Source organism: Triticum dicoccoides, chromosome 4B (genome assembly GCF_002162155.2).
Source record: "Triticum dicoccoides isolate Atlit2015 ecotype Zavitan chromosome 4B, WEW_v2.0, whole genome shotgun sequence".
NCBI classification, from domain to species: domain Eukaryota; kingdom Viridiplantae; phylum Streptophyta; class Magnoliopsida; order Poales; family Poaceae; genus Triticum; species Triticum dicoccoides.
This window is the reverse complement of record NC_041387.1, coordinates 668965292-668977387: the sequence shown is the minus strand read 5'-3', so window position 1 is coordinate 668977387 and position 12096 is coordinate 668965292. Positions and strand designations below refer to the sequence as shown.

General features: G+C 45.0%; 2 protein-coding genes across 3 annotated transcripts; one reads left to right on the top strand and one right to left on the bottom strand.

The window, feature by feature from the left end:
• Positions 1–208: 208 nt before the first annotated feature.
• LOC119292218 (protein ARABIDILLO 1-like) lies at positions 209–7719 on the top strand. The gene is made up of 12 exons (XM_037571047.1): positions 209–1687; positions 1787–1945; positions 2034–2111; positions 2203–2334; positions 2902–3029; positions 3160–3247; positions 3594–3688; positions 4350–4413; positions 4976–5151; positions 5661–5882; positions 6711–6795; positions 7244–7719. Exons 1-12 carry the CDS (start codon positions 359–361, stop codon positions 7418–7420), a joined length of 2733 nt encoding a protein of 910 aa, XP_037426944.1. The 5' UTR covers positions 209–358; the 3' UTR covers positions 7421–7719.
• Positions 7720–8266: 547 nt separating this feature from the next.
• Positions 8267–11676, bottom strand: LOC119292219 (palmitoyl-protein thioesterase 1-like). Of its 2 annotated transcripts, none has more exons than XM_037571049.1 (12): positions 11478–11676; positions 11305–11389; positions 11162–11213; positions 11000–11020; positions 10826–10879; positions 10640–10690; positions 10270–10332; positions 9812–9877; positions 9674–9712; positions 9080–9202; positions 8829–8921; positions 8267–8736 (listed from the first exon to the last, which is right to left on the bottom strand). In XM_037571049.1, exons 1-12 carry the CDS (start codon positions 11581–11583, stop codon positions 8491–8493), a joined length of 999 nt encoding a protein of 332 aa, XP_037426946.1. In that variant the 5' UTR covers positions 11584–11676; the 3' UTR covers positions 8267–8490. The 2 variants fall into 2 exon arrangements, with proteins under 2 accessions (XP_037426946.1, XP_037426945.1); XM_037571048.1 differs by having other exon boundaries at positions 11000–11026; positions 11168–11213.
• Positions 11677–12096: the final 420 nt, after the last annotated feature.

Here is a 12096-nt window from a genome sequence, read left to right as displayed (position 1 = left end):
GCCGCCTATGTGACTTCATCGATCTAAGAGATATGCCGGCTCCGTCCATCGAAGATGCTCATAGGGATAGAATGTGCGTGTGTTCTAAATAAAAGTATATTTCATTTTGGTATTGCAATTTTACTTGTGTGTGTATATAATTTGGAGTGGTAAGTAGGTATTTATGTTGGGTCATGGTCTTCTCCTCCGAATCTCTCTCTCTCTCTTGTGGTGTCGGCCATGCCGTCCCTCTCCCCTCCCCTATCCCCCTCCCCCTCCCTCGCCTCGGGGTCGGACCTCCTGCAGTGGGAAGCGTGAAACCCAGCTGACCCGACCTGACCCGGCCGGACTAGATCGGCCACCCGCCTCGCCGCCGGCCATGACGCGCCGCCTGCGCCGCCGCGCCGCCAGGGACGGCCCGGCGGCGCATCCGCATCCGCACCCGCACCCGCTCGACTGGACCGCGCTCCCGGACGACGCCACGCTGCACCTCTTCGCGCGCCTCGGCTACCGCGACCGCGCCGCCCTCGCCGCCACCTGCCGCGCCTGGCGGGCGCTGGCCGCCTCGCCCTGCCTCTGGGCCGCGCTCCACCTCCGCCGCCTCGACCCGGCCGCCGCGGCCACCCTCGCCCCGCGCTGCGCGCCCCACCTGCGCAGCCTCCGCCTCGCCGGCCGCGCCGCCGCCGAGGCCGCCCCCTTCCTCCGCGCCGCGGGGCTCCGCTCGCTCCGCCTCTCCGGCTGCCGCGACCTCACCGACGCCGCGCTCGCCGTCCTCGCCGCGCGCCACGGGGGCCTCGCCGAGCTCCACATCGGCCCCGACCCGCTCGACCGCATCTCCAGCGACGCCCTCCGCAGCGTCGCCCTCTGCTGCCCGCGCCTCCGCTGCCTCCGCCTCTCCGGCCTCCGCGAGGTCGCCGCCGACGCGCTCGCCGACCTCGCGCGCCACTGCCCGCTCCTCCACGATCTCGCCTTCATCGACTGCCTCGCCCTCGACGAGCCCGCCCTCGCCGGCCTCACCTCCCTCCGCTTCCTCTCCGTCGCCGGCTGCCAGAACATCAAGTGGGCCACCGCCTCCGCATCCTGGGCGCAGCTCCCCTCCCTCTCCGGCCTAGATGTATCCCGCACCGACGTCTCCCCCGGCGCCGTCTCCCGCCTCATCTCGCACTCCACCACCCTCAGGCTCATATGCGCCCTTAACTGTGCCTCCCTCGAGGAGGAAGAGGCGCACAGCCCGGCCGCCTTCGCCAACTCCAGGGGCAAGCTCGTGCTCACCATCAACCGCACAATCTCTAAATTCATCGCCGCAGACGCCGCCCCGCTGTGTCCAGACACGGCTGTCAAGGACACTGTGGTGTCCGATGAGTGTCGCTCTTCGAGTGGCAAGCGCAATGAGGTGTCTCAGCTCATTACATGGCTCGAATGGATCCTGTCGCAGTCCCTCCTGCGAATTCCAGAGAGCAACCCACATGGCATGAACCAGTTTTGGCTGGACCAGGGCGCGGCGCTGCTGCTAACCCTGCTCAAGAGCTCCCAGGACGATGTGCAGGAGCGGGCGGCCACCACGCTTGCAACATTCGCGGTTATCGATGATGAGAACACCAATGTGGACCCTGCAAGGTCTGAGGCTGTGATGCTCGAAGGGGGCATACCGATGCTGTTGGATCTCGCAAGGTGCTCCAGGGAGAGTCTGCAGTCTGAAGCTGCAAAGGTTTTTCACTCCTGCAATCATATGCAAGCTATGGTTGTATCAATATTCAAGCTATAGTAGTGACAATAGTTTCTTATGCATCTTGATGTCATTGTGTAGGCAATCGCCAACTTATCCGTGAATCCAAAGGTTGCGAAAGCAGTTGCAGATCAGGGAGGTATTGCCATACTCACTAACATGGCAAAGTCGGTAAACCGTCTGGTTGCTGAAGAGGCTGCTGGGGGGCTGTGGAATCTGTCAGTGGGAGAAGAACACAAGGTTGTGAGTGCTCGGTGCTGTTTCTAACTGCTTTACGCTCCACATTTCTTGTCCGGTATGATGATTAATTTTAATTCCTTATTATCAGGTGGCTATCGCAGCGGCTGGTGGGGTAAAAGCTTTGGTTGATCTTATATTTCGATGGCCTGCAGGAACTGGAGTGCTTGTAAGGGCTATCTTGAAAAATTTCACCTTACATGTTGTGCTGATTCAGTTTGTAATGGATGTGCTGTTTTTGTTGTTGCTGTTGTTATCAGGAACGTGCTGCTGGTGCACTTGCAAATCTTGCTGCTGATGACAAATGTAGCTTGGAGGTTGCAACGGCTGGTGGCATCCATGCCTTGGTTACGCTTGCTCGCTCCTGCAAAGTTGAAGGGGTCTTAGAGCAGGTGACACACACCTTGCTTTTAACGAATAACACATACCTTGCTTTTATTAATGCTTCTACATCTTCCATTTTTGTCAAATATGTATAGCTTAAATCTACCCTAACCCCCTTGTATTCAGCTGAATAAGCTAAACTGTGACAGAGGTGGTGCTTGGCCGGTTAGACACACTTGAATCTGCACCTTTTAAAAAAAAATTATGTCTTGTCTGCACTGTCCAGAGCTGCAAGGAATGAGTGCATGCTTGCACATTTCCTCTACAATTGGTGTTTGCAAAAATAAGGATAAAAACACATTGCAAACCTGTTTTGTCCTTCGACTAAATTTGGGCTGTGTGGATAATCATTATTGGATTTATGTTTGCTGAGTCCAGAGGAGCTGTTCCCACTGCATGTTGTGCACAGATTTCTTGTGCTGGCAGAGTTGAATCTTCTAATGAGCTCTCAAATTCCTAATGTTTTTTTTTCTTCTTCTTGTTTTAGAACTTATCGATTATCACTTAAATATGCGTTCTGATTTAGTTTGATGTTGGGTTGTCTTGTAAATAATCCAGTATCATTTTGCATGCAGGCTGCACGAGCTTTAGCTAATCTAGCTGCACATGGAGACAACAACAACAATAATGCTGCTGTTGGCCAGGAACCAGGTGCTCTTGAAGCTTTGGTGCAACTAACACATTCTCCCAGTGAAGGCGTCAGGTATAATTCTGCTTTAGTCAAGCGACATTGACCTGCCAAGCTTTTGAACTATAAGTCGATCACATATTTCTCCTTGAATCTTGTGACATATCTCAAATTACAATCGGGCTATTTTTCATGCATCAATTAGACAAGAAGCTGCTGGCGCTTTGTGGAACTTGTCATTTGATGATAGAAATCGGGAATCCATAGCTTCTGCTGGTGGTGTTCAAGCTCTGGTATGGCTTTATATTCTCTGCATCTATTGTGAGTTTGTTATTCTTTTACCTATGCATATACGTGACGCCTAACATATAGAGGGAGCTGAGTTAAAGGAAATCTAGATTTAATTTCACCTGAGCAAATTTTTGAAGAATCATGACCGTGTTTTAAGAAAAAAAAAATCATATTGCCATTTTGATTTTTTGAATTAGGAACATATTCAAGAGAAGCATGAATCACTTTTTTTTTCTTCTATCTCTCCTTGCTTTTGTACTGACAGCAAACTCACCTGGCCCATCACCTTTTATATTCTTTTTAATAGGAAACATTTCTTTCCTTAACACAAATGACTCAATTGTTTAGGTCTCACTCTGTCAAGAATGTTTAAATGCTTCGGACGGTCTTCAGGAGAGAGCTGCGGGTGCTCTCTGGGGACTATCTGTTTCAGAAGCTAACAGGTAACTGAATAACTGAATTGATGGCATTATTGTGCATTTGGATTATTATAATTTTCTTTTGTTATACTCTGTTTTGGCTTGGACCTCTCGAGTCCAAATCTTGCAATGCAATTGTATGAGGGTGATTTTTCAGGATTTAGTTCATATTTTTGGAAAGTATTTGTACAAAAAATACCATTAAGGATATCAGTATGATCTGATGGACAAATATTGGTTTTATTATGAATAACAACAAGTAGTGGGTGTAAATATATGCGCACCAATGTGTTCTTGCCATGAAATGACGCATAGCAGAGTGAAGGTAAGCATATATATATGCGCCCACTAGGATGACATAGATCATTTTGTGAAAATAAGCATTAGAACATATGCATCTGTTACACTATGTGCATATATTTTGCTATGTCTTAATTTTGGTAAATGGAGTAAGATGCTATACTATCATGGTGGGTAGAGATGACAGTCATGTAATACCTTACTGTTTCTGTTTTAAGAATAAATTTGCAGAGACTTTAGTGAATAATTGTTCTCAGCATAAGCTTCATTATTTGCTTTGAACTCTTCCATCTTTTGTTTGATGTCTTGGATTGGAAGTGCTTTACACGATACAGTTGCCGGTATTTCCTTTATCCCGCTGCTAACTTTTCTGTTGCTCTTTCAGCATTGCTATTGGAAGGGAAGGTGGTGTTCCACCTCTAATCGCGTTGGCACAGTCGGAAGTTGAAGTAAGTGCTGCTTATCTTCAATGCACCCAGTATGTTTGGTTTATAAAGAGCTAAAGACAATATAAACACTGACATGCCTTAAACAAAATCGCATGTTCTTTTATTTGCTGTTTGCGTTAATGCACCAGATGTATCATCTATCATGCACCAATGCAGTGTACTGCATGCTTAGTTTCTTCTTCTGTCAATAGGTCTATGTTGAGCTTCTGAGAGCAGTCTTATGATCTTGCACTTCATGTCTTCATCCTTGTCCAGTTATGTTTGAAGCTTGTGACCCTGTTTGATCTAATTTTCTTCATCTGAACTTTATGTAGCTGATTTCTTGATCAATATTGTAAGTAAAGTCAAGATTAAGTTCTTGCCACCATAACACTCTTTTCTTGAATCTCGATGATGCCCTTAGTTCATTGTTAAGATTGACTAATCTCTGCTGCTTATGTGATTCTAAAGGTACTTTACCATATATGATTTGCATCCTTATCTAGTACCTCCTTTCTAAGCTAAGCATGCAAACAAGAAAAGCTTCATTTCTCTCAAGGTATGTTACTTGCTATTTCTACAGGATGTTCATGAGACTGCAGCTGGTGCACTATGGAATCTTGCTTTCTATTCTTGTAATTCTCTCCGCATAGTTGAAGAAGGTGGTGTACCTGTCCTAGTGCACTTGTGCTCATCATCACACTCAAAAATGGCTCGGTTCATGGCTGCACTAACCCTTGCTTATATGTTTGATGGAAGGTACGCTGTATTTGTGTCATTGTTTCTCCCTCATGTTGCTTAAGCTGTGCAAATCATGACAAAACATACCATAATTCAGTTGTTTTCACCATATGTTAATTTACTTGTTGAAGTATATGCAAATTTTCTTCACAAAGCTTCCTTGTATTGTATGGAATGCACCGCTTGTTTAATATCTGAAAAGCAGATAACCTTAGATGCTACATGCCAGTATAAAGGTCAGTGCCATTCACAAAGATCTCTAAGTCAGAGAACACCACCCAATGTGTCATTGACATGTCACTCTTCCTCACACACTAGATGATATCTTCCAAATTATGCCTCTTTGCAGTATGGTCTCCATATCTGCTTGTAGATATTTTGCTAGAATTTCTGTAGTATGGCTGCTGAAATAGTATATTCTTTATCTCAACAAAGATTTTTGAGATATTGCAGTAAGAAGGAAAATAGACGCATGTACTTTATATATGGTGTTGTATGTGGTCTAATCTTGAATTGTTGACTGGCAGAATGGATGAGATAGCATTGGTTGGGACATCCTCACAGGGTAGTTCCAAAATTGTAAAATTTGAGGGAGCAAGAAGGTTGGCATTTAAGCATATAGAAGCCTTTGTGTTGACCTTTTCAGATCCACAAATGTTTTCTACGGCTGCTTCATCCTCAGGCGCAGCAGCCTTATCTCAGGTTGCTGACGCACTTTTTATACAAGAAGCTGGACATCTTAGATGCAGGTTTGATTTTGCATTCCATTGAATAGTATCAGCTAGCCTTTGATTTTTCAACTCAAATATTAAATGAGGGCAGTTTTGTCAAGACATCTTCCTTTGATATAAACTCTCTGATTCATTAGTTCAATCTGAGTTCTGGTTTACTATCCATGTTTAGCACTGCAAAAGGATCAGTGGGATGATTTGTTTATTTAAAGACCATGTCAAAGTTAGTTCTCACATTCTTAGAGCTCATCCATAATAGGCGGATGAATCCATTGAGATTTGTAAAGTTTGAAACAGTAACTTTAAATGTGTTTGGCTCAAAATAAGCGCATTTATTTATGTAGTTGAGGGCGAAACAAGTTTGTTACAATTTTTGTTCGGGATTCTCATTCCTCAAATATCTTCAGAAACTTGCTTGCTGCTTGTGGTTGTCGGTGATTGCAGTCAGGAGTTGAGGTCTGCTATGACCGGCAATGCTAGTATTAGGTTTTCTTACACATGGTCTGGAGAAACGAAAGCAGGAAAGAGGATGGGTACCGATGGGCTGGCTAGGTTTAGGAATGCGCCGAGTAGTGAAAGATCCTAGTTATGTTTCCGAACGCTGTGTCGGTGCAGCACATATCTGCTTAATGTGGACTATTTGTTCAAAGTGTTATCATGTGATAATGCGTTGGGCCATGCTTAATGTGGACTACTGTTGGACGAGTTATTATGTGATAATGTGTTGGGCTGTTGTGATTTCTTTATTTTCTTATCTTGCATACTATTTCTGAGCTTGTGGCATGATGTAGGTATTAATTTTGAGTAAAAAAGACAGGATACTAATTTAATTTTAACTTCCTTCAGCCGAGCTGAGATTGCTAGATTCGTTGACACGCTACGGAATCCTTCATCAGTTCTTCGTGCTTGTGCAGCTTTTGCTCTGCTTCAGGTTGGCTTCGTTTTATCCCGCTCAACTGCTGGTATGACTTGAGTCCCGTAATTGTCTTGCTGTAGTAACTGGGCTTCCTCTTGCATAAGGAGCATGCCTAACAAGTAACTACTGATTCAACGACTTTGTCAAGTTTCCAGCATTCGGTGGTTCTTATTGTAGCAATGCCCCAATCAGCATTCATCAACTAAAGCACATAATATGTACATATCATAACGTTTTCTCGTATATTTCAGATTTATGGTGGGGATGCATGCATATATGTTTAGGCATGCCTCTGTTTCTAGCTCTTGGCATAGCGCCATTGTTGTGCTCCTTGATATTTGACATGATTTGAAGCAAACGATCAATGTACCCTTTAGTTGCTTCATTTTGTGATACGCCTCTTCCGACCCTGCTGTGATACTTCCTGCATCCCCCTGGCTAACGTCTCTATCGACACGTGCAGTTCACTATGCCGGCGGGTCGACATGCTGTGCACCACGCGGCCCTGCTTCAGAAAGCCGGGGCGTCCCGGGTCTTACGGTGGGCAGCAGCCGCGGCAACAGCTCCCATCGAAGCGAAGATCTTTGCACGGATCGTCCTTCGCAACTTGGAGCTCCACCAAGCAGGGCCTTCCACATAGAAGCAAAGGATGATGAGCGAACAGCACTCCTACTTTTCACTGGTGGAGAAGAGCAGCTGACCTATTTATTCCCCCATATCCATGGCTTCGGCATGAACCAGACGACATGACGGCTATCGTCGTCGAATTTTGGCATTTCCTCCTAGAGAACTTGGTTGGCATCTTGTTGCTTCCGCTGAGTGTGCTTTGCGATTTTGTGTGTAAGAGCAAGTAAAGTAAAACTGCCTAGTGTGTAAGATAATCTTATGGATCAGTGCACTAGCTAATTTATGAGGCGTTTGCGGTATATTTGGACTTCAGCTGCAGCCAACTCTAAATTATTTCAAGGTTTAGCTCTGTCCTAAGTCAAACTAATCTACATTTTACCAAGTCTACAGAGAAAAACATGCTAATATCAACACCAGACATATATATATATATATATATATTTTATGATTAATTGAATGAAACACATTTGTTGGTGTAGATTTGATATATTTTTCTATTGACTTGGCCAGACCTAATGTTGATATATTTTTCTATTGACTCGGTCAGGCTAAGAAAATAATTTTTTAGAATAAAGCTATCAACAGGAGTTTTGGAGGCCTAGCGTCACGGAGGATGAAAAATTTGAAAAATAAAAAAAAATTCAAACTTTTCTACATGTATATAAGGTTGTAATGTGTCTCTAGGTATAGGTGTTTTTTTTGTTAGAAAGTAAAAATATGAATTTGAATTTTTGAAATTCGGCCTCCATCTATCATTTTTCTATAAAGAGAAGCATGCCGCATTTTGCAAATCATAAAACCACCGCGCTGTCGAATACTAGGCATGTACGTAGAAGATTGCAAATCATGAGCTCCAAAATACAAGCAACAAAGTGTTGCATATAAAACCAACATGAGCAAACCATGTGAATGAAGCTAATTAAGGACCTGACATGGAACCTGTGGTTCTTGTTTTTACAGCTGCTGCAGTCTTCTACAAAGCGGCGCTTCAAGCAAAAAAGCTTGAACAAAGAATGACATGTACACCACTGACCACTCCAACATTATATATACCCCTGACAACAAGATGGTGGATCATCATCATCATGTCGAGGACTGAAGGAGGACGCCGACATCGTCCCCCATCAGCCCGAGCGCTTCCCCGACGGCGTGCCAGGTGGCGGCGAGTGAAGCAGAAACAGATGGTTTGTCCTTCAAGTAAGGCACAATGTGTTTCCTCATGTCACTGTTGGAGATGCCCAGGTGACCTCCTGGCACGGAGACGAACTTGACTCGCCCGGCCTTGTCCAGGGCCTTCAGACCAATCCAGTCTTCCTGATACAGCTTTGTCTGCAGATCAAATCTTGCCAGGGTCAGCGAGCAGAAATGGCCTCGAAACTTTGTCGACTAGTTGAACATGAAGAACAAAAGTTCTATTATACCTGCTGAGGAGGTAGGACTGGCTCAAAGGCTCCATCAGGATAATACCCAAACCACGAAGTTTCCCGGGGTATGACGACGACATCATTCTCAAACTGCACATCATATTAGGGGAAAATAAGTAGTTAAGGGCATCATAGGCGAAGTACATTTTGATATTTCTTTCCAACTTATACAGTGCACCATATATGCTACCATGTAATCTTCAAACGTGGATCAAAATGCGATTTTAGGCTTTTGTCAACCTTCTTACCATGATCAATACTAAATTCTCTAAGCTGCTGAACCGTTCCTTGTAGGTAGCATTTCTTTCACCGGGTATCTCATTGTTAAGTTTGGGAAGAAACCTGCATCCCTTCAGATAATCATCCATATCCTGAAAAGACGGTTCACATTTTCAGTGGCTAAGAATATACTATTGAATACTGCTCTGGTTTAGTTCCATAACCTATGGTTAAAGGCCAATGAATGGTTTCTACGATATTGCATTCTGTGGAGAAGTAAAAGTAAAAGTTGAAAGCTACACACACATTACGATTACCTACTTAAAATTCTTCAGATTGCAAGTTAGCAACACACACAATAGAACATGAAACTAATATGTTTATAACATGGTTACCAAACCTCTTGTTAATAACTTCTGAAGGAAAAATATAAAATTAATTATTACTCAGATATACATGAGCCTCATCAATGCTCAATAGCAGTTAACTAATCAGCACAGCAAGCAATTTGAAAGTTCAAAAAAGTGCAGGTTCGGTTATCAAATGGTACTGACTACAATAACATAAAGGTGAATTTCTGTTTATCGGGACAATGACCTCACGAAGTGCAATATAATACTCACCGTTGGGATTTTGATGTAGCCACTTGGTGCAAGATGTGCCTGTAATTCACCACGGGTCAAGTTATTCCATTGAAAATCTCTAGTTTATTAATACTGCAGACTAGAGTTTGGGACATGACTAAGCGTAGACACTAATACCTGTACGTAGTCCGAGTAGATCTCCAATTTAATCAGGGCATCAGCAATAACACAGAAAATACCAGACTGCAGAAAACAGAGATACAATGTTAGGAGGTAGCTACAGTTATCAGACTGTAGAAGGGGGATACGGGAAATTAAACATCAGGGCTTCATTAACACATTTTAATACATTAAATAACTACAACACTGATAGTTGCATTCAGGGATTTCTCCAAACATCTTGCAAGTGCTCAGGGCTCAGGCTAGCACGAGCTGATATAGGATGTTTAAACATTGAATGGCATTAGCATATACCTCTACAATATATTTCTTTAATATATAATTGTCATCAGAAATCCATGAAAGAGCAGAAAGCTATTTATTCTTAGATAATTTGCCAGTCTGTTGTTGAGTTGTCGGTTGAAAACTTGGCATAACAAACTGGATATTAGTTGGAGATAGTTAGATAAACTTACACCACAAAGCGGCACGGAAGCGGTGCCAGCATGAGGCCCCGCGAGTGAGATGAAATTCTTGACCTGTTAGAAGAAGTATCAGAGTACATAACTTACTGCACAAAAACTGAATAGCAATATATCTCTGCGAAGTGTAAGGCCTACTCATCATTGAAAGTTTCAAAAGTATGACCTTGTATGAACATTTTTGGGGAAAAAACCCGGCACTAGTTGGCATGCCTAGACATGAGGAGAGAGGCCCAACACATTCACAATAATTCAGATTTCTCATTCAGTTGCATACAATAGGTGGTGGGACTGGGAGGTGAAACGAATAAGTCTGAAAGCCGTTTATTGTATCACTTGTAGAACAATTTTAACAGCAACTCACCGGTGGTCCATCATCACAATACTGGAGCACTGCACGGCCAATCAAGTTCCCCTGTGCAAGGACATAACGAGGAGGCAAGATTTTAGTAGAAGAGTGACACAAGCTAGAGCAGAATCAGCACAATAATCATCATTTAGCTGAAAAACTACTGATTCTTGAACAAAATGACAGAAGGGTATGATATACCTGAGACAGGCCAACGATGTTATAGCCGCCGCTCAGCTCTTTCATCTCCTTCACCTGCAAAAACAAATTACCAGGCAGGCAGGCAGGCAGGGATGATGAATATCTCTATCTACCCAGCATGCAGCAGAGGAAAGAACATCATCAGGGCCCGAAGCGCCGAATCGATCACCTGACCTTGTTGCAAATGGCATCAGCCTGTTGAAAAAATGACATGTATAGGGAAAACAGTATGGTTAGTGGATTTTACAACAGTTAGAGCAAACAAAGATTCTGATTATTTTTGTACAGATGGACAAATATGACAAAAAAACTGTGCTGGTTGAAGTGGAAGCAGACCTGTTGGTGGAGAGGCATGAGCCAGGAGTCCCATGTCCCGCTTCCGATTTCTCTGAACACAAATGAGCACGAACTAGAGAGTCAAGCTGCAGCTATGGAGACGAGGATGAGAGGAGGGGGGGAGAAGATGGGGTCGGTCGTACAGGCAGTGGCCGTCGGCGGCGGACCAGTCGGCGAGGAGGCGGGTGAACTCGGCGACGCCGCGGTTGGCGCACTGGTCCCCAATCCCTGCAGCTCGAATCAACCGACCCAAACCTGTCAGTCAACCAATCAATCGAGACATGGATGGGAGGAGAGTGGGTGAGGGTGGACCGACCGTGCAGGACGACGAAGGGCACCGCCTCCGCCGTGAGGAGGAGGACGGAGAGTACGGCGACGGCGGCGCCGGCGGCGGAGAGGGGAAGCGGAGGTCTCGGCGGCATGGGCACCGACGGTGGCTTGGCGTCGGAGGGACCCAGACGGGACGAGACAACGTCGCTCACTGCTGAGATTGGCCGTGCGTGTCGACGCGACGGTGTTCCAAACGAAGAAGTTTGCTAGTACTATGAAATTTTATTTTATTTTATAATCATCACAAGGTAGCATCGTACACGCGTCTAATTCTTAGTTTTTCTTTTCTTTCTGAAACACTTTTTTAACTACCGCTCGTGCACAAAACGTCTGCCATAGACCTGATCAACATGTGGTTGGATGATTAGGGGGACAATGATATCCCCATCCCACCAGGGTGGTGCTCGCATTTATTTATGGCGAGCACGGGCCCAAATTTGGGCCGGTCGCCTACCCAGCGTCTGATAGAGATGCACAGAACCGTTTGATCCACAACCCCCTTCGTCCCCAACCTCTCTCCCAGTGAAAAAAGCTGCGCCCTGTGCCCGAGCTCCGTATGGTGAGCTCGCGCATCTCCATCCCCCGTCTAGATTGTGTCGTCCCTC